Source organism: Chrysochloris asiatica, unplaced genomic scaffold, assembly GCF_000296735.1.
Source record: "Chrysochloris asiatica unplaced genomic scaffold, ChrAsi1.0 scaffold00023, whole genome shotgun sequence".
In the NCBI taxonomy this organism is placed as follows: domain Eukaryota; kingdom Metazoa; phylum Chordata; class Mammalia; order Afrosoricida; family Chrysochloridae; genus Chrysochloris; species Chrysochloris asiatica.
This window is the reverse complement of record NW_006408541.1, coordinates 12,983,194-13,005,730: the sequence shown is the minus strand read 5'-3', so window position 1 is coordinate 13,005,730 and position 22,537 is coordinate 12,983,194. Positions and strand designations below refer to the sequence as shown.

Sequence of the window (22,537 nt, the reverse complement as noted above, 5' to 3'; positions counted from 1 at the left end):
GCTTGACTCGGTTCCACTACACTACGCGGGGTAGCAATTTGATTCTGCCTTGCTTGGTGTGGTTGTCTTTAAAGTGTGTCTGTGGTTTGTTGAGCTTCTTGGATTGAAAGTTAATGTGGGCTTCTCGTTTTCATCATATTTTGTAAGTTTTTATGCATTTCTTTAAGCTCTGTGTCGTTGTGTCTCTATCTTCTCTCTTATTGGGACTCCAGTTGCTCCTGTTATCATAGCATACTGTTGTCCCAAATAATGCTCTGTCCTTTTTGTGTGTGTGTGGGGGGGGGGGGAGTTTTTCTAAGCTTTCTTTTGGTTAGGTTCTATAGTTCAAGTCCACTGATCCTGCCGAATCTCCTGTTAATCCCAGCCAGTGTATTCTTTGTTTCAGGCATTGTATTGTTCACCTCACACATTCCCTCTCGGTCATTTTTATGTCTTTTCATTTCTTTCTCTATTTTGTTCACGTTTTCCTCTGTGTTCTTAAGTGTAGGCGCATACTTAAAAAGATCTGTTCTTTTTTGTTTCCTTTTTAAAAAATTCTGGTTTTACATAATATATATTTGTGGTGGTTGTTGTTGAATGCCACTGAGTTTGTTCCAACCCATAGCGACCCTGTGTAGGGTTTTCGAGGAGCAGCTGGTAAGCTTGAACCACTGACCTTGCAGTTCAAACCAACTTTGCAATCCAGCGCCACCCCAGGACTCCATATATACATAGTCCTGGTGACATTGTAGGATAAGCACTCGACCAAGGTTGGCGATTCTGACTCACCAGTTGTTCCTCAGAAACTCTATACAGACTTGAAGGTGCTTTATACATATGTATATATAAATATATCTTCTTTCTCGAATACAGAGAAACTGTGGCTCTAATGATCCTCAATCAGTATACTTTTTTTGTTGTAGTCCAGTATAAACAGAAAGTAGTTCCAGAATTGCTAGATATTTACCCAATTGAAAGCACTCTTACTAATTCCAGCCCTTCTGTCTAGCTATGTTGCTCTTTTCGCCTTGTCTAGAGCATTCCACAGGTCCTTGTCATTCTCTTCTCCCCACAGCCACCTCTGTGGCTTTGTTAATTATTGTTCATACAGTTAGAGCCATTTGCTTGATTTATTTCATTTTGAGTTACACATGTCCTGGTTGGTTTTTTGGTTGCTTGTTTTTGTTGTGTGTTTTTTTTTTTTTAAACTTTTTTTATGTGAATTGAGTGAAGGTCTAACAGAGCAGATAATCAGTTTCACATTCAACAAATCATACACTTGGTTCCATCACAGTGATTGCAGTCCATTCTCTGTAATGTCACGTACCCCACTTCCTCCTCATGTTTCCTATTTCCACTCCCCCTCCTTTCCCAAGCCTTCTGAATTATGTCCTTTGGTAAATGCTGTCATTTTGCCCTTGAATGGTTGACCATTTCATTGTATAGTGTATACACCTCACTAGTGTTGACCTATCTATTCCTTGGCTGAAAATTGAACCATAAGGATGAGTTCCGTTCCAGAAGGATCAAAGGCCACAGTCTCAGCAGCAGTCTCTATCTGACCAGTCAGCCCAGTCTGTTTTATGATTTTGAGTTGTGTTCTGTGTTTACTCCCACCTTCCAGGACCTTCAAATTTGATCCCTCTCAGAGCAGTTGGTCTTGATAGCCGGGCACCATCTTGTTCTTCTGGTCTCAGGGTCATGGAAACTGCTGGTCACTTGGGCCATTAGTCCATTGGACAAATTGTTCCCAAGCGTTTTCAGTTTTCATAACTCAGGATGAAAACAGGGAGAGACCAATAGTTGCATCTTAGATGGCTGCTCATGAGTTTTCAAGATCCCAGCCTCTACCCATTGATAAGAGCCGTTTTAAGGTCCTTGTTTTGCTAATTTCATCAAGTCTGTCAATTCTATATCCATTTCTACTAATTAATTTTATTTCTGCTTATGGGTCAGAGTTTCCTGCTTCTTTGCTTTCCTATTTTTTTAAAATGTTATGTTACTGTGGTAAAGTATATATAACATCAAATTTGTTGTTTTAGCTATTTCTCTGTGTACCATTTAGTGGCATTAATTACATTCACAATGTCTACGTTTTCATCAATCACTCCAAACAGAAACTGCACCCATTAAGTAGTAGTTTACCACTCTCCCCTCCACTCAGCCCCTGGTAGCCTCTAATCTTCTTTCTGACTCTCTGAATTTGCCTATTCTAGATTATTTCTTATGTTGAATCATACAATATCTGACCTTTTGTATCTGGTTTATTTCACTTAGCATTAATGGTTTCATGGTTGGTTCATGTTGTTTCAGAATTGCATCCTTTTTGTTTTGTTTCATTTTGTTTTGCAGCTGAGTGTGATGCTGTAGGATCAGCCCTGGACTGCAAACCACAAGGTCAGCAGTTCAAACTCACCAGCTGCTCCTCGGAAATCCTATATAGGGTTCCTATGAGTCGGAACCAACTCTATGACACTTAACAACAGCAACAATATTCCACTAGGGAACTGTTGGCACTGTGGTTAAAGCGCTTGACTGCTAGCTGTAAGTTGGCAGTTCGAACCCTCCCACCACTCCATAGGAGAAAGATGTAGCTGTCTGTCTCTGTAAAGATGGACTGCTCCCAGCACCCTACGGGGCCATTCTAGTCTGTTTGTCAGGTTGCTATGAATCAGAACCTACTCCACAGCAGTGGGTTTCATGTTCCATTTTAATGGATAGACCTCATTTTGCTTACCCTTTATTTGTTGGTGGATATTTGAGTTGTTTTTACCTTTTGGCTATTGTGAAACATATTATGCACATTGCTGTACAAGTGTCTGTCTGAGTCTCTGCTTTCTATTCTTTGGACTGTATACCTAGGAATAGAATTTCCGGGCATGTGGCAGTTCTGTGTTTAGCTTTTTCAGGAACCGCCACACTGTTTTCCACAGCAGGTGCACCCTTTTACATTCCCCCAGCACCGCATGAGGGTTCTGGTTTCTCCACATCCTCGCCAACGCTTGTTATTTTCATAATAACCATCCTACTGGGAGTGACATCTCACTGTGGTTTAGATTCACATTTCCCTGTTGACTAACGATGTTGAGCGTTTTTTCATGTACTTATTGGCCATTTGTGTGTCTTCTTGGGAGAAGTATCTATTCAAGTCCTTTATCCATTATTGTAATTGGGTTGTTGGGGTTTTCTGTAGTTGAGTTGTAAGAGTTCTAGATATTGATCTTTTTTTTATATAAGATACAGGATTGGTGAATATTTTCTCCCATTCTGCAGGTTGTCTTTTCATTTCTTGGTAATGGTTTTCGATGCACAAATGTCTTTAAATGTTTGATGAAGTCCAGTTAATCCAGTGTTTCTTTTGTTGCTCATGCCCTTGGTGGTGTGTCCAGGAATCCATCACCAAAACCAAAAGATTTTACCCCTCTGTTTTCTTCTAAGAGCTTTATGGTTGTAGCTCTTCTAAGACATTCATCCATTTGAGTTCACTTTTATATATGATGATGTGATGTAAGTAAGGCAAGAGTCCAACTTCATTCATTTGTGCACAGAAATTTATTGTTATCCAAGCACCCATTTGTGGAAGAGATTTAATTTTTTAAGTGGATGCCATTCATTGGGCACTGTGTACTGTTAGGTGGGAGAGTTTGCTGTATTCCTTAGTTCTTCCGGTCTTTGTTCTGGTATGTGGCATCTAAGTTTCTTGGAATGGTTTTATCCTTTTGAGGCTTGCTGTTAAGCTTTGTTAGGGAACGTGGTGGCTCCGTATGATAAGCACTGGACTGCGAACCACAAGGTCCATGGTTCAAGTTCCTTCAGCTGTTCCATGGGAAAAATGAGGCTTTCTGCTCCTGAAAAAATTTAAAGCCTCAGAAACTCTATACAGGGTCAATATGAGTCAGGACCGACTCGAGGGCACTTAACAACAACAGGGAGGTTCCAGAGTAGCACCAAAGTAGTGTCCTTCCGAGGACCCTACCCCTCGCCTGGTGTGGCGCTGTGGTTTAAGGCGCCAGACTGCAAAGGCATTTGAACTGCAAGGTCGGCGGTTCAAGCTCACCAGCTGCTCCTCGGAAACCCTCTACAGGGTCGCTATGGGTCAGAACAGATTCAATGGCACTTAACAACAGCAACAACAACCCCTCGCCCCACATGCTTGCTGGTAGAAACACAAACTCTTCCCTGTGAGCGTGGGGACTTGCTTGTTAGTGGCTGTTTCACGTGTGCAGACCGGTCCTTTCCAGGTACAAGGGCCTCTACTGTAGATCCCAGAACTCACTCACTGACTCCCCTCGGGGTTTAGTGAGCCGTGTTCCCGCATCAGTCTCCTCATCTCTGCCGGAAGCTGAGTCCCAGGTGGGACATGCATTTCATGTATTCCTCCCTTCCCCACCACCCTTGAGGAATCACAGTCCTTCCCTGATAGGAAGCTGTTTATTTCTATTTTTTTATCAGAGAGCGTTTATCAGAGTGGTAGTTTTCTTTTACACTGATTTCATTTCCTTGGGGACCTCTGCTGTAGGTTATAGGGCTGTCTTTATCCACACTGCATCTTCAGGAGTATTTGTCACAGTGGTCTGTGTGACCATGGGCATGCAGGGTTTTCAGAAGCATTGTAGGATAGCCCTGGTGTGTGTGTGTGGACCCTCCAAACCCCACCGTACAAGGACGAAGGCAGGCAAGGTGGTACTTTTACTCCCTGTTTTCTGACGACCACAGAAGTCTGGTAGAGAGTGAGTCCCATCACTCCCATGAATCATTTACCTGCAGCCACATGTTTGGGACGCAGTGGTTAAGAAGTGGGGCTGTGTAACTGGACAGACCTGAGTTTAAATCCCACTCACCCTCTCATTAGCTTTGTGACCCCAGACAACAGACCTAGCCACTCTGAGCCCCCACTACTTCCTCATCTAGTAAGAAATCATAAAAGTGTCAACCTAGTGTGGTTGTGAGATGTGAGAATTGAAGGGAGCCGGTGTTAGGGAGACGGCAAGGGCGGTAGGAGCTGCTGTTACTGCGGGGTGCCCGCACATCCTCATTTACCCTCAACACCCCCAAGTTTACTCTCTTAACACCGCCTTTCACCCCAAAAAATGTCCTGATTTCAGAAAACAAAAATTAAACTGTCTCCCTAATCCTTATCAGTAAATGTTAGTATTCTCAGAGTCATTGTTCTGGTTGTATCCATTGTAGGCTTTTTTTTATGGTTCATTCAAGCCATTTGTGAGGGCCACTTTGCCCTCAGGTTCTAAAGACTCAAGTCCTTGTCCTCAGCAGACACAGTTTAGTAAACATGCGGTGCTGAGGGCAGACTCTGTCACTGTGAGGCACAGAGGATGGGGTGTTTGGGGTTGGAGAATGGGTTTGCAAGATGGATCAAGATACGGCGATATAGCTAGCACTTTGCATAAACCATTGGGAAGGTGTCTAATGAACTGACTAAGGAGCCAACCTAGCTCCTTCTGTGCCGGCTTCCTTGGTGGACAGACCTGGGTGGCAGGAAGCTCTCAAGGCCCTGACAGTGGGTTTCCCAAAGGTTCAGTCCACAGCCCACTGTCAGACCTTACTTCCTGGAGTCCTTGGCCGTCTGGAGTGGCTGTTTTATGTGGAGGACTCCTGTGTGCTGTCGAGGGCCTCACTGTGTGCAGGGCAAGAATCTGGGTGGAAGGAAATTTGTGTTACTACTTAAACATGGCTCAGATTCCCCTTGGGTTGACTTTTACTCCAAGGTCAGAGTTATGCCATCTAAATATAAGTTTTTCCAGTGGGTTTATAGTCCCTGTGCATGCACAGAAGCCTGGTGATGGCTTTGTGCCCCCACTCAACAACAAGAACAAGAGAAAATGTCCCAACTGCCATTGTTACTAAAACCAGTGTCGACTGGCTGGTACGAAGACTAGTAAGTAGTGTGTCTCTGTTTTGTCCGGTGCTGTTAGTAAGTTTAGCAGTTGAAGTGTCTCTGATGCAGTGCTGTGATTTTTAGTAAGTAGTATGGTCTCTGTTTTGTCCGGTGCTGTTAGTAAGTTTAGCAGTTGAAGTGTCTCTGATGCAGTGCTGTGATTTTTACCCGCTTAGATGAGGGGGCTTCAAAAAGTTCGTGGGAAATTTACACTGTCTTTTCATTCCAGTTGTCCATGAACTTTTTGAAGCTTGCATTATTAAGTGGAAAACGGTGGAAGAGAGGCAAATTTTGCTTATGAAAGTTTGACTTACAAGTCATATTTGATGGCTCTTCAGAAATTTTCAGCTTCTTTACAGGAAATGGTCCCTTTCTCTCTCGCTATCCTGAGGAAACCTATGTAAAGTGTTAACTAGAGGGATTGGAGGGGCGGGCAGTAGACAAAAGTTGAGGTTCAAATCCTGAGTTAGCAAAGAACCTCTAGTAGGTACTCTTGTGAAGGGCTTTGACAAGAAGATACATTACCTTTTCTGAAAAGTACATCTCTTTTTGTATTGCAAAAGTAACACATGATGATTATAGGAAAATTCAAAATTAAGGAAAAATGTAGACAAGTACATAAAAATCACCTATTCTCCATTCTCAGACTCTTAACGCTCCATTTCTGCCCCAAGAGCGTGTGGTTTGCCTGCCTCCCTTCCACCCCTGGGTGACTGTCAGGGAGGGGCCCTTGATGTGACTTATCTTCACTTTCCATTCTGACAGTTCTTTGAGTGTGAACTAATATTAGTCCCACTAAACAGATAGGAAAACCAAGGCTTGGAGAGAGAAAGTCACTTGTTCCAAGATCACTCAGCCGGTAACTAAGGTGCCAAAGAGAAGGAGTCCTTGGCATTCCTGTGAAGTCCCTGGGAGAGCTCGGGCATCACTCCTGTCTCCTTTTTTATAAAACACGTTAATACTCCAGGAAGTGTGATTTGTGGGCTTCCCTGCTGTTTATGTTTGTGCCCTTTGCCCCCATGCCCTCTTTAGGCATCATGGCCATCCTGTTCTCCGGCATCGTGATGTCCCATTACACACACCATAACCTCTCCCCGGTCACCCAGATCCTCATGCAGCAAACTCTGCGGACCGTGGCCTTCTTGTGCGGTGAGTGCTTCCTCTGCCCGGCGCTAGCCTTGTTTCCTGCCCTTTGCTAGGATTTCCCCTGGCTGAGCAGGCAGCAGAACTCCTCAGAGCCACCTCCATCTCTCCTGTATCTTTTGTGTGTTCCTCTGGCTTTGAAACCCCATAAAATAAACCTAATGCCTAATCAATGGGACAGTAGACAGAGGTCTACGATTAAAACCAGAAACAGTAAGAACTGCTAATTAGGAACATTTGAAAAGCATGCATTTTTATTGTATTAAAGTGACATATTTATGAAGGTTAAGTGAAAAAAAAAAACTGGGAACTGTTGGGTTAAATAAAGCATCCTAAATTTATGAACTATAGAATTCTCAGTACCAGCATACAAGTGTGTGTGGGAATTTCTGAGAGAAGATGGAGCGTTTCCCAAACTCGTTCACAGAACATGGGTTCCCAAACGCTCCACGAGGACATAAACTTGGAGAATTTCCCATTAGCTGTGTCATTCGTTGAGGTCAGATACATCACGATAACTTTTTCTGTAAACAATTTCTTTCTGAGTTCTTAGGCATGCTCTTACACTGCTTCCTCCCACGGCGCACCCACGCATGTTTCTATTCCCCAGTTTATACTTGGAAGTGAAGGAAGCACCCTCAGACTCTCTTTAAGCTGGTCCCTAAGGGGCTGTGTCCCAGCCGTCAGCACCAAGCATCACCTGACATCTCAGGGACTTGCCCAATTCTGGAGCACTCATTTCCCACTGTTATGCCTGAGGAGGCAGGCCCCCCTCTGCAGACAAGGAAGTTTAAATTCAAGAAGTAAAATGACCTGCCCACAGGCTCCAGGCTAAGGGGTGAGTCTGGATGCCAGGTCTCTTCATTCTTAGTCTGTTGTTAAGTGCTGTCGAGTCAATTTCGACTCATAGCAACCCTGTATGGGGTTTCCAAGGAGCGGCTGGTGAGTTTGAACCGTCGGCCTTGTGGTTCAAACTGGCCTTGAGGTCACATGCTTATCCTGCCGTACCACACCAGGACTCCATTCTTGGTCTAGTGGATGTTTTTTCAGCATAGCCCTCTCAAAAAGGCATGGCTAAAGGAGCTCTGGTAGCGTAGTGGTTACGAATCGGGCTGCGAATCTTAAGGTCAGCAGTTCGAAACTACCAGCCGCTCCGCGGGAGAAAGAAGAGGCTTTCTACTCCCGTAAGGATTTACACCCTCAGAAACCCTGTACAGGGTCGCTATGGGTCGGAACCGACTCAATGGCACTTAACAACAACAACAATGGAATTCAGATTATGAAGAGCCGTAGATGCTGAATGAACTCCCAAAACTGTTGCCCTGAGATCATCTTTAAACCTTAAACCAAAACTTTCTCCTGAAATCTTCTTAAAGCCAAATAATATTTTAGCAAAGAATGTCTGCCTTGAGCATTTCGCTCCTTTAAGAATTATCTGTATGTCAGATAGACAACAGCAACTCTGAAGATTAGATGGAGCCATGAGTTTATGTCAGTCGGGGAGGGACAGCTCAGAAAAGCAGGGTGGAGATGGGGTACAATCCGTGCCACTGAACTTACGTGCAGAAACTGATGAAGTGCTGTGTGTTCTACTGTCTCAACAATAACAAAATAGGATTTTAAAATACATTTTTTTTAAAGCCACAATTAAAGGTTCTGACTCTGACCTTCACAATTAAAGAAATGTTCAACAAAGCAGCCATCAAAGCCTTTTTTTAAAACCCATCAGATTGGTAAATTTTGAGTCATGACATACTCGCTTTTGACACAGCGTGTGGAAAGCAGGCCCTGCTGATGGGGCCGTGGGTTGGTACCATCCTGTTGGAGAGTCCTTGGTAACGTCTGTCTGAATATGCTCTTTGACCCAACAAGTCCCTCAGCAGGAATTTCCCTATGTAAAGGGTTGCTTGTTATAGTTCTAATATCAGAATCAGGCATAGTCTAAATGTCCATTTATCCAGAATTGGATAAATTACCTGTCTAATCAAATTTATGTTGCCAGGGAAATGCATAAACTCAATCTGAATGTGTTCTGAATGTGCTAGTTTGGAAGATCTCAAAAATATTTATGAGATAAGAGAAAAATTTGAGGAGGAGAAGAGAAAATACACAATCCCATTTGTGAACTTGTCTTAAAAGGATAGACATTTGAAAAAAAAAAAAAAACTGTTGAAATGTTGTAAACAGCCTCACCATCTTATGAGCTTTAACTATTGTAAAATACAGTCTTTGTCTTCACTCTAGTTGTTTAATTATTCTGGGGAATGTCACTGTTTAAGCCAGGAGCGTGGTGTTGGAAATTTAAAAGGTGCCTTTTCTTGAAATACACAAGTGGCCACATATACAATCAAAGTCAATGTCAGACTCTGGCGTGCAGCCTGGAGCCAAGAAGTGGAAATGTAACTCTTCCTGCAAAGTTACATAAACGCACCTCTTCCTGAGTGTAAGCCCTGTTCTAAACCTGGCAGGCGTGGGTGATGACTCAGTCACTTGGTTCTGTCTGCTCTGGCAAGAAAGTTAACAAAAGGCCCTTTTCATGGTCACCCTGTGGCGTCTGCAGTCATTAGTTCTGGGTTTTGCCACTTTACCACAGTCGGGATCCTCGCTAATCACTGTGTTCAGTCAATGGACAGATTCATGTATTTATCATCTTCTCTGGGTGCGATAGCGTTTGTTTGCATAACTATTTGACACTTGTTTCATTAAATGAGATTCTGAAGACCGGGAATTTGTTGCTTTGTATGGTAGAAGGGAATAAGAGAATCTCAGTACAAGTTTGTCCAATGCATTGATTGTACGATTTTCCAGAAAATAAGCAAAGTGTTGTAATAAATTCTGATTTACTTCTGAATGTTGGCTTGCTTATCAGCTTAGCACTACAATATTGGGGGCAAAAATAGTTGGGGCTGAATAATCCATTCTTTGATTTGTTTCAGAAACATGTGTGTTTGCATTTCTTGGCCTGTCCATTTTTAGTTTCCCTCACAAGTTTGAAATTTCCTTTGTCATCTGGTGCATAGTAAGTATTTTCCTTGTTTTTTTAATTTAATTACTTCTTTGTAGATTAATAACCACGTGTTCTTAATTCATTTATGTAACTGTTTACTGTTCCAAGTCAACAGCTACATAGACATTCTTCTGTTTAATGTGTGTGTTGTTGAAAAATCACAAACATACAATAAGGGGTGGGGTAGGAATGGAATTAAACGAGTAACTATCCCTGGAAAAGGATTTTTATTTGTTTTTTAATTTTCAATGGCCTGGAATGTTATGGTCTTCTTAAAAATGTACAAGTTTTATGTGTTTTTATGTTAGATGGCAAAAGCAGGTTTTAAAATGGGATCTGTAAATGATCAGCTCATGTCAAAACATTATGCCCAGGAACAAAGAAACTACATAGAGAACTTGCAGCCAGATGTGGAAATGACTGGGTTTTTTTTCTACTTTTTTCTGGCGAGTTTATAATGAACAAGCTTACTTTTTGATGTACTTCTCCCCTATTGTGTCTATCTATAAGTATGACCTGGGGCACTCGTTTAAAGATTGCCACCGACACTCACCTAGAGCTACCTTTCCAGATGCCAGCCCTCAAACCAGTTCATCTACATTTCCACCCGAGGGAGACTGCATCAGAATCTAGTTTAACAAGGTCCCCGATGATTCTTGTTGTTGTTGTTGTTGTTGTTGTTAAGTACCATGGAGTCGGTTCCAACTCATAGCGACCCCTGTACAGGGTTTCCAAGGCTGTAAATCTTTACGGGAGCAGAAAGCCTCATCTTTCTCCTGCAGAGCAGCTGGTAGTTTCAAACTGCTGACGTTGAGGTTAGCAGCCCGATTCATAACCACTACACTACCAGAGCTCCTTAGATGATTCTTAGATCTACGTAAAAAACTATAGGCTCCGATTCAGTATATCTGGAGTGGAAAGGCAAAATTCTCAGTGGGGGGTGGGGGAAGGGGATGTCAAACCAGAATGAACCGGTTCAGGGACCTGTCCAGATGATTCTTATCAAGAAGGTTTGGGAAACAATGCTCTAATTGGACTAGGGAATGGGGGGCGGGGGGGTAGTAGAAGACATTAAAATATACCTTTAAAAAGGGAAAAGTAAAAGTTTAATCATTTGTAGTAAAATCAGATCTCTTTTAGAAATGGTGGGGACGTAAATGTTTCACATTTTATAATTTTTTAAAAAAAAAGGTCTAGTGCTCTCAGACATGTGGGACCTTCATGGGTCCTGACATTGCACATTAAGCCTGGTGTGCTCAAGGCCCTTGGCAGCGTCCCTCCTCCGTCCCCGCTCACGTATGTCCATCTCCTGCAGGCCCTGCTGCTGATTGCTAGCTGCGGCTCTCCTTTGGTCTCTGTCTGTCTGTCTCTGTCCTCAGTTCACTTACGGCACTCAGCAAGCACACCATATTGTTGAGCTATCACAGTTCATCAGTCAGGTTTTTGTTTAAAGCGTGTATTGTGAATTGAGTGATAGTCTACACAGTAGAATCAGTTTTGCATTCAACCAATTGCATCTTGTTTCACTGTAATGATTACAATCCCCTTTTTTGATGTACACAAAAACACACAGGGATATATAGTCATTTAAACAACCAAAGGACACATTTTGCAAACCAGCCCCCTACCTGTCAGCACAAGCCTTTCTCTTTCCATGAGTCTAGAGTCCTCAGATCTGTCTCTCTGTGCATCACCTCTTCCTCTGTCTCTGGTGTCGCTGCTTCTCTGGTTAGGGTCCCACACATTCTGTTCATGCTCTTCTCTCTTGATTGGTCCTCTGTTCCTGGGATGAAAGATTAACCACTCCCCCTTTTTTGTCACACATCTGCTACCTTTACAATTGTGATGATCACAGTTAGTCATGATAACACTTACTATTAGATCAAATGAACCCTATCTCTATCTCCTTTCACCTGACTCATCTAGACAAGTTGGAAACTACTCAGTGAGGATTCTGCCTTCCCCGCTCACTCTGAACTCAGTTAACTTTTATTGCTAACGCCATTAAGCAGAATCCCACTATTGGAAGAGACCCAGTGTTTGTTTTTTTCAAGCCCTGTCCTCTATCATGGCCAAACCAGTGAGGTGACCTACTTGGCATGCGGGGAGACTGAAGCAGAGAGAAGATAAGAACCCCTAAGAAAACAAATGTTTCCCCTGGCAATGTGGACACATCCACCTCCGTGGCCAGAAATCCACTGCTCTTCTTCCCCATTGTCTGCCTGTTCTCCACACTTGGGTTTCAGGACGAGAGATTGGCAGCAAACGTCTTTTGCAGGAAGTTAATCTGTGTGTGGCATGGTTGCTGGGTGAAAGGAGCAACATTTGGTCAAACCTGAAAGACAAGTGTGGGAATGAAAGATTGGATTTCAGTGGGATTGACTGGGAGAAAGGAAGATGAGAGGACATCTAGGGTGATACCTCAGTTTCCCCTGAGCATAGTTACAGAGTGGCCTGTACTTTTCAGACCAGTTAGAGTGCCTGCCAGGTGCAGAGCAGGGGCTCTTGCACCTGAGCCAGATTTGAGACGGCCCCACCACTTCTTGTCAACGTGGACCAGACTTTTAACTTCTCTGTGTCAGTGTCCTTGTCTATAAAATGGGGACAATAACACACATTTTACAAGACCGCTGTGAGGATTTCAATTTCACAAGATAATGTCTGTAAAGTGCTTAGCACGTCATCTTAGCACACAATGTGTGGTGGTGGTGGTTAGTGCCGTTGCCTCAGTTATGACGCAGTGACCCTGTATGGGGTCTCCAAGGAGCTGCTGGTGGGTTTGAACCATCAACCTTGTGGTTAGCAGTCCAGAGCTGTGACTTATAAGGCACGCCGTCCTAAGCGCACTCAATCCGTGCTGATTAAAAGAACAGACTTTGAGCCCAGAGGGTGTACATCTGTGTAGTCTTCTTTTCTACTTAGTTATAGTCAAAACCAACATGGAGAAGTGAAAGCAGATTAATAAGTAGTTCTAATTGTATGAATCGGAACCAACTCAACAGCACTTCACAACAACAACAATGTACACAAGGTAAACTGTGCTTTAGGGATAAATGATTGCCCTCTGAAGAAACCCAACACTATCTTAGTGAGGTCACGGACGAAGGGCTGTTGTGTGGCACCAGTAAATCTATCCCACTCTGAAAAGAGGCAATAAATGATGCCCATTGCCTACAGCTGGCCTACCACTTTTCAGTACTTCCTCTTACCATTTCATTACCCCTTCTCCTGCCAGCTCTCTGTACATGCTATTTAGACACTGGACATGACTGTCCGATTAGTATTTAACCCAAAGAGGGAGTAACTACTGTGTGCTCTTCCCAAGATGGAACTGGGGTATCCTTGACTGTGCGCTAACGTCATCCTGTGGACAAACCCAGGCTGATGATGTTGTTTGCTGTTCTACTTATTTCATCTCATTTTTTTTCTGAACTAATAAATGTCTGTTGATCGTGCCAAGAATAAATAGTTCTAAGAATCCCCTTAGATAGAATTTACATTTTACATAAAGCCATTTCTTGTTAAGACCAGCGTGCCTTTGGAGATGGTTAGGCACTGTTTTAGTATCAGAAACACCACAAGTGGGTACCTTTAACGAACTCATTTTCTCACAGGAGGCTAGGAGTCTGGTCTGGGTACCAGCTGTAGGGGAAGGCTCTCTGGGTCCGCTCCTGGGGAAAGGCCCTTGTCTCTTTCTGGCGTCTGCTCCTCAGCAGTCTTCACGTGGCCTGGCCCCTCTCTCTCCCATCTCTGCTTCCTTCCTCTCTCAGAGGCTTCAAACATAAGGTACCTTGCTGCAGGGGTGGGAGAACCTTCTTATCTGCCAAAATTTATTATATCATCCGCAGGCCATATAAAATGATCAACTTAAAAATTAGCGTGCTATATTTGGTCAAAAGGAGCTCTGGTGGCATAGTGGTGACAAATGGGCCTACTAACCTTAAGGTCCAAAGTTTTAAACTACCAGCTGTTCCATATGAGAAGATGAGACTTTCTGCTCCCATAAAGATCTACAGCCTCAGAAACCCTGTAGAGGGTCTCTATGAGTTGGCACCAACTCCACAGCACATAACCAACCACCACATTTGGTCAATCATCGCACCCCTAATGTGATGGGTTTGAACCACAAGGTGGGCTGTTCAAGCTCACTAGCCAGCCACTCCTCCGAAACCCTATACAGAGTCCCTATGGGTCAGAACTGACTCGTCAGCACGTACTAACAACAATGTGATGGTAGAACTGCGGTTGCCTTGTCAGGACCAAACCAAAGAATTTCACAGCCTTAACAGCGGCAATATTCCCACCCTACCCCACTGTTCCATGGGAGAGAGATGAGGCATTCTGCTCCCATAAAGATTTACAGCCTCGGAAACCCTGTACAGGGTTGCTATGAGTCAGAACCAAGTCCATGGCACATAACAACACCACTGTATCATTAACGTAACCAAGAAGGCCCATAACCAAATGGGATTATAAGGCCAGGCAAAGAGGTTAGGAGACAGGGAGAGGACATAATTTAGTCCTTAACAGGCACCAGAAGCCACAGCAACTGACAAAACAAGGGGGTGCGGGGCCTTTCAGAGCCCTGACGGGGCTGCTGCTTCTGCTCAGAGAACACGGGCTTCCTCAGTCTCCCGACACTCCCTGAGAAGCTCCCAAAGAGGCAGACACACCTTGTCTGTCCTTCCAGGCTGGCCTGCCCCTGGGCAGAGCGCCTTCGGGTGAGGCCAGTGTGCCCTCAGTTATCTCTGGAGGTATCTGTCTGCTCTCTCAGCATTGGGCTTGGTCCCATTGCCACTGCCAACGCAGTCATGGATACCGTCTGCAGTGCGGACTAGCCAATAATCCAGGTAAGCAGGGTTAATTTGTGCTTATCTGTAGTGAACTTTTTCATCGCATCAGAGGCTCTGCTTCCAGTTTGGGTTGGTATCTGTCTCTCTCCCAACCCCACGGCACCTTCCTACAGAATCACGGCCTCTCTTCATATTTGTAATCCCTGACAGGGACAGAGTTTCCCAGTAAGCAAGGTAAGCATGGGTTTACTTTTGCTTACTTACTAATCTGTAGTGGAAAATATGGGAAACTGTTCACTACAAATTAGTAAGCACAAGCAAGTCTTTGCTTACCTTCGTTACTGGGTAACCTGCCCTTGCCTCTTTTCTGACTTTTACTGGACCTTCTTGTACAAAGCTGTCTCCTCTCCCAGACAGAAAGGGCACCCTCAGCCACACCCCGGGCCCGTCTCTGACCAGCCTTGTGCTCGCTGCCCGCTTAGGAGGGAGGGCGTGCTGCACCATGCAGTTCCAAGAGCTGCGGTTGCGGCCACAAGCTTCCCCTGAACCACCTGAGCTCTGCCCGTCTGAAGCTAGCTCTCTTGCTTTTCACAGGTGCTTGTCCTGTTTGGCAGAGCGGTGAACATTTTCCCCCTCTCCTACCTCCTGAATTTCTTCCGTGATCATAAAATCACACCGAAGATGATGTTCATCATGTGGTTTAGTGGTAAGTTGAACTTTAAATAAAGTGTATAAAGAGAATACACCACACAGAACGTGTGGCTACCTGCCAGAGCCCTTTGAAAATGAATTTGCCTCATAACCTGAAAATAATAAAAAGCTCCTGTTTAACTGGTGTGGTGCTGTAGGATAAGCACAGGAATGCTGACCCTCTACAGAGTCGCTGTGAGCCGGAACCAAGTTAGCGTGAGTTGCTGTGAGTCAGGCAGCTCTGGACAGTTCTAAAGCAGAGAAGCCGTGGGGGTGCAGTGGTTCAGCCGCAGCTGCTAACCGAAAGGTCGGCCATTTGAACCCAGCAGCCACTCAGCTCTGCTTCTGTAAAGATTGACAGCCTTGGAAACCCTACGGGGCCGTTCTCCTCTCTCCTACAGAATCACAGTGAATTGAGTTGCCTGGACAGCAGTGGGTTTGGTTTGGTGAGTGCACAGCTGGCCCTGGGTTCTGCCCTCGGCAGACAGTACCGCTCCCAGCAGCTCTGTGAAGTGGATGTCCTGGGCCTGCGTGCGGATCAAGGACATTTAGACTCACAGGAAAGAATTGGCTCAGAGTACTAAGGGTGCATCCGGGATGAGGCTTGATGGGCTCCAAGCTTACCTTCATGCCTTCCAGGATAAAGTGCTCAAAGCCAAATGGGTGCCAAGTGTGAACCATTCTGTGCAGAGAACTAGATGTGGATCTTTTTTCATTCAGTAACCAAGTTCTCATACTTAAAACTTAAAAAGTTTCCAATTGATGTGAAGGAGCTCTGGTGGCGTGGTGGTTACAAGTCGGGCTGCTAACCTCAGGGTCAGCAGTTCGTGACTACCAGCTGTTCCACGGGAGAAAGATGAAGCTTTCTGCTCCTGTAAAGATCTACAGCCTCGGAAACCCTGTGCAGGGTAGCTATGAGTCAGAACCGACTCCACAGCACACAACCACCCACCACCATTGATGTGAAAGGTTCACCTACCATTCCTCTACATTTTAAAGGATGGAAATGATTTCCAAGACTTGGGGCTCGTCAAGAACTGGACATCTTTAAATTCACTTCTGGGCAATACATAGCGCTCTTTAGGACTTGTTCCAGTCTTATCATAAAAGTATTTCCGTGTGGGCCGGGATAGAGGACCGTGCTTTATAAAGCTGTTCTATTCTCCAACAGAAAATCGCTAGGTTTGTCTCGGATTTCTCTCCTCTTTCAAAAGGTGTTGTTAGAAAAAATAAATAACTCCGTGTGTGTGTGTATGTGTGTGTATAGTAAGAGAAGCTCACTACGTACTGCCAGTAAAAAAAAATACTGTAAAAAATAAATTTTCTAAATCGCCACCATTTTCTCTTTGGCTTCAAGACCTTGAAAATCTCCAAGTGGAGACCCAGTTGTCTCCTGTGTGAGACAGCTGAGCTCCCTGCCCAGCCTTCCCTTCCCACAAGCAGTCTGTCACACCACTTCCCTGCTGCCAGGGTCCTTTTCATAGTCGCAGGCTTGACCTCATCAGTGCTCACCTGCATCCTGCATCCACACCAGCCTTTCTCCTGGGCTCTGATGGGCATGCTGGGGTCTCCTGCTCACAGCCCCTTCCCATCATGACAGGAGATCCTGTCCCATATGCAGTGCCCGCCCTCCCAGTCTTTCCAGACACTGGTGTGGTGTCTCTTCTAACAGGCACTTTGGAAGGGCCATGAGGGTGGGCTGGCCTTATTCCCCTCCACTGAGGCTCCCAGTCATCCTGAGAGTGTCTCACAGAGCAAAGTGCTGTATCTCAGCCATAGCTCCTACCCCTAAATCCAGCAGTAGCTTTGCTGGGGGACCAGGTGATGTTGTGGACCTCAGCAGCCGCTCACCCCACAGGAGACACCTAGTGTGTGGGTAGTCCTCATCCCTGAGTGATCTCTGTGGTCCTGGTGGGTGCTTGAGCCGTTCAACCTGGTATCCCCAGGTGTGTGTTGTGGAGAGTAATTATGCCTGCTTGACAGAATTTCCTGTGACGGTCAAATGTGATTGTGCACATGAAGCACAGCACAGTGACCGGCACACCGTCCCACAGATGTTGTTGTTAAGTGCCACTGAGGCGGTTCCACTGGCTGCCTCATAGTTGGGTGAGCAGCCCTCCTCTCCCTCATACCCCAGCGCCTGCCCCTCAGGAAGAACCAGGGCTCATAGGACGGTGGGCTGCAGCGGCTGCCTCCCTCTTACTGGCTCCCTGTGCCCACAGGCCTGCGGGGGGCCATCCCCTATGCCCTGAGCCTACACCTGGACCTGGAGCCCATGGAGAAGCGGCAGCTCATCGGCACCACCACCATCATCATCGTGCTCTTCACCATCCTGCTGCTGGGCGGTAGCACCATGCCCCTCATCCGCCTCATGGACATCGAGGATGCCAAGGCGCGCCGCAGGAGCAAGAAGGACGTCAACCTCAGTAAGACAGAGAAGATGGTGAGTGCTGGGGGGCTGGGCACACACATGGGGGAGTGGAGAGAGGTACCCAGCCCACACACATACACACACACAGACATGGACACATGCTGGGGAGGGAGCTGGAGTGGGGAAGCCTGGCTCTCTGGGGTGGCCTCACTGAGGCAGGCTCCCTGGGGCCCTGGAGGCTGTGGGCTCTCTGGGGTGGGTTCCCTGGGGCAGGCTGACCCCAAACTCACGCGCACAGCATCTGCACGGTGGCCTGGGCTAGAAGGGGTTGGTTGGACTCCTCCCTGCCATTAACCACATAGCCCGTGGGCCCACCATTCCTTGGCCTGAGTGGACTGTGGTTTGCCGTGACTGTGGGAAGTGCTCAGGGCACAGCCAAGCCTAAGTGGAGGCAGAAACTCATCAGCTTCATGCTGCCCTGCCTTACTGCCCCCCACCCCCCCAACTCCCCGCAACGCTGGCCTGGCTCCTTTCTGCATACCTGCACAGTCCCACAGAGACACCTTTCCCACTTGAGACCATCAGTAGCATCAGTCATAGTGGAAAGCACAGGAGTCCATATGCTACCCTGGCCTCGCCCCACGGAGCAGGGGTGTTGGCAGGAAACTGGCAGGTCACACTCCAGACTATCCAGCTCAAGTGTCTCCCCTCACCCTCCACTTCCCTGTTTGTAACCAATGCTCCAGCATCGTGGTCCTCAGCCTTGTGTGTCAGACACTGGACTGGAGGGGTCAGTGACCACAAGCTGCAGGGCTACCCCCAGGGGTGACCTCCAGAAGGACTTGGTTTCTAACAAATTGCCAAGTGCTGCCTCCATCAAGGTGTCTGAGGCTCCAGTGGAACCGGGCTGTCTGCTATTTGTCAGCATCTTCTAGGCTGCAGGCACCTAGACTGTCCAATCATCTTGGTAACGGTGGAGGCAGCTGTCCTCCTCACCCCCATTCTGCAGGCCAGAACACTGAGGCCCAGAGAGGCATTTGGCCTGCACCACCACATCCTCAGTGGTGTCTAACGGGCCCTGGACCAACAGCAGCCCCTGAAAGCCGGTTGAAATGCCAGTGCTCAGACGCAGCCCAGGTCGGCGAAAGCAGGAGCTACACGGGTGGGCCCAGCAGTCTGTGTGCATGAACCTTGCTGGTGATTCTGGTGCTACATGAAAACACCCCGCCCTCCACTCCACTCTCCCGCCGTCACCCTCCACAGTGGAGGACCTCCCAAGAGAGTCCAGTGGACTGCACACACTCACTGGCTGAGAGCAGCAGACCGGCTGCCGTCCGTGGGCCCTGCAGCCTGGTGGAAATGCTGGGTCTGGAGCACTGATATCTACCTCCAGACCAACGCTCCACCCCGCCCTGCTCCTACTTGGATTTCCTCCCTTCCCTCCCCTATCAGCAAACACCTGCCCAGAGCCAAGCACCATTACTGCTTGAGCCACAGGCCCACGAGGTCAATGTGCCTCCCTTGTTAATTGTGCCGGTCCAGTCCTAGGGACCCCTAGAGCCACCTGCAGAGTTTACAAAGCAGCCCCGCGCCTCCTCCCAGAATTCTTGCACCACACTAGAAGGGGTCTGTTGATATTGTCACAAACCTCCCTGCCTCCCTGGGGACTCCTAGGAGGGACTTGGCTGCCCTCAGACTCTGATTCTCCAGTGCAGCTGGGGTTGGGACCACTGGCAGCCAGAGGGTTGGGGGGACTGGAGCAAGGCTCTGGGACATGCCCACCTGAAGCCTGGCTGACCCCTGCCCCTCACCTCAGGGCAACACTATTGAGGCGGAGCACCTGTCCGAGCTCACAGAGGAGGAGTACGAGGCCCACTACATCCGGCGGCAGGACCTCAAAGGCTTCATGTGGCTGGACGTTAAGTACCTGAACCCCTTCTTCACACGGAGGCTGACCCAGGAGGTGGGTTCTGAAGGCCCATGGGCCTGCACCCCACAGGGGCCAGGTGGGGGTGGGGAGGCTTTGTGCTGTGTTTGGAGGGGGCAGCTAGACAGTCCCCATCTCCCACCTGGCGCTCGCCCAGCTCCAAGGGCTGAATCTGCTGGGATTCCACATCTGCTGTTTTTCCCGGGCAGCAGCCGTATGGAGTGCTCGGTTTTCCTAGATGATTAGCTATGAGACTGAGCTGAGGACTTGTCTAGTGTCTGGCCTTTCAGCCATGCTGGGCCTCGGGCAATGGCCCAGACTGGGGACTCAAGTTCTGTCCTTCCTGGCACAGCTTGCCTCGGGGGACAGGCGTGAGCTTGGGCCTCTTTGTTGAGCCTGCCCCATATAGAGGCAGGGAGGGGTAGTGCGGAATAACTTGTCGGCAGTGGGGTTGGGGCTCATGCCGGCCGCCCCTTACCACATCCCTTCACATCAGAACCAGGCCCTCCACCACAGACGTCCTCCCTGGTTCCTTCATCTCACACCCCCAACAGCCTGGGCAGTGGATGCAGCTCTGAGCTCTAGATAGCTGGAAGACAGGCCCAGAGAGGTGAAATAGCCCACCCAAGGTTACACAGCTAAACAGGAATGGAGTCCAAGTCTGTCTGGGTCCACAAGCACGTCCGTCACTAACATCACACCATGTAGTCTCCTACTTGTCTAGTTTTCAGTGACAGCTCCTGTTCTCTCCACCTCTACAAAGAGAACTCCCAGCTAGCTGAGCTGGTGAGCACTTTGAAACTGCCTGTGGCCATTTGCCCTGGCCATTTGCCCTGGCACATGAGTGAGTGCACACACAGTACAAGCCGCCTCCCCACCCCTCCTTGGCACTGACCCCAAGACTGTGGCAAGGACTTGATTGTGTCTCTGCCCCAGGATCTCCATCACGGACGCATCCAGATGAAGACCCTCACCAACAAGTGGTATGAGGAGGTGCGCCAGGGCCCCTCGGGCTCCGAGGACGATGAGCAGGAGCTGCTCTGACCTGCACGCTGCCCTCCGCTGCCCTCCTGTTCCCACCCAGCAGGTCACTGAAAGCAGTTTCTGAAGAGCTGGTGAGTCAGGTGGCAGAGTCATCCTCAGGCTGGTCTGAAGAGAGCATCCTCTCCCCACCCTCACAGAGCCAGACTCTGCTCTCAGAGGCACTTCCTGGCCAACCCATTGGGTGACACGTCCCAGGTAAAACATTTCCTTCTGCTTCAGCAGCCAGGACAGGTAATCACCAGCAGGCCTGGGTGCTGAGAGGAGAGCCCTGTGATGGCGCCCACCAGGTATCAGACCCAGGTGCCTGGGAGCAGGCACCTTCCTCGTGGACGGTCACCCACACCAGCAGGGCCAGGAGCCCGGTGCCATCTCCTCAGAGTAATCGTGTCTTGGGCCCTGGCAGCAGCAAGTGTAACTTCCGTGGCAGGACCTAGAAACCTCAACAAGGAAAGCCAAGTGACCTTTTTCATTTTACTGACTGGCACCTGGCAGGTGGTCTCACTGGGGCCAGGCAGCTGGGGCCCTTCTCTGTGAATGTTTACACTGGCTCCACCCACGGCACAGACCTTTCTGGAAGCTGCAGCCCTGGGTTGGAGGAGTGAGCCTAGTGCGGGGTCTGAGTGCCCTCTAGAGGAAAAAGCTAGAGGTACAGGGCTCATGCAGGCCTGCAGCTGCTTTCAAGTCAGTTCAAAATCTTGCACTTTTACAAAGTAGTGAGCCCAGCGATTACTAACCTCACCCCAACCCCTCCCCAGCTGCAGTTGGCCCCCTACCTGATTGTTCTTGTTTGTCCAACTGGAAGTCCTTTTCCCGAGCTCAGGGTATCTGCCCACCACTTACCTGCCGTCACCTGTTTTGCTAATCGAGGATTTCTTCCTCTTCTTCCCTCCAAGTTACCTATCATCTCAGGTCCCAATCATCCCCAAGCTGGGTTCCAACTCAACAAAGCCCTTGGCAGGAGCCTGTGCCTGGGGCTTAGCCTTTCCACTGCCACTGGGATCTTAGTGGCCTAAGTCATCTGCAGCTAGAACCTCACCTTTAACCCCCCAAGTCACTGCTGCTCCCCCAGTCCTCGGTAACAAGTACTTACACATACTCTCACACTCTGTCTGTCACTCACCCACCCTTCCAGTCCCCTGGTCCTACCTCCCAGGTCATGGTCAGTGTAGAGCAGTGTCCAGATGGGATGGAGCCACTGAATGCCACCCTCTCCTCACCTGCCTTCAACAAGCCTCACAGCTGCTTGATCTGCCCACCTGCAGGTGGTGACAAGGGTCCACATGTGGCTCTAAGTCACAGCTGATACCGTGGGATTGGCCCACGTCAGCACTCTGGGAGGTTTTATCCTTCACATGTTTGTCCTTGGCTCTCTCTGGGGCTGGAGTGGGTCAGTTGTGACTACATCTCCATCTCTTCTGCCTCAGGTGGTCTGGCTCTGGGTGTCAGGAGGGACTAACTGAAGGACCCTCCAAGCCTCATGCTCTCTATGTAAGACTGCACCCCTGTCACTGATACTTGCCCTTCTCCTTAAGTTCAAGTGCAAGGCCAGCCAGGCAGGAAGCCCATGGTTTCCTTTCTATACCTGAAAAGTAAGTTTGTCATAGAGCTAAATACAATCACTTGTTCTGTAATCTCTCCTTTAAATTAAACCCATCACAATTCTTCCCCCCACCTAGCAACCCAGTCC

At 47.6% G+C, this 22,537-nt stretch overlaps 1 protein-coding gene across 2 annotated transcripts in view; it reads left to right on the top strand.

Moving 5' to 3' along the window:
- SLC9A8 (solute carrier family 9, subfamily A (NHE8, cation proton antiporter 8), member 8) overlaps positions 1–20,850 on the top strand; it is an 86,346-nt gene extending 65,496 nt beyond the window's left edge. For both annotated transcript variants that reach the window (XM_006839191.1, XM_006839192.1), the window contains 6 exons: positions 6,908–7,024; positions 9,955–10,037; positions 15,413–15,524; positions 17,731–17,951; positions 19,696–19,842; positions 20,743–20,850. In XM_006839191.1, the coding sequence (XP_006839254.1) occupies positions 6,908–7,024; positions 9,955–10,037; positions 15,413–15,524; positions 17,731–17,951; positions 19,696–19,842; positions 20,743–20,850 (788 nt within the window). The remainder of the gene's footprint in view (positions 1–6,907; positions 7,025–9,954; positions 10,038–15,412; positions 15,525–17,730; positions 17,952–19,695; positions 19,843–20,742) is intronic.
- Positions 20,851–22,537: the final 1,687 nt, after the last annotated feature.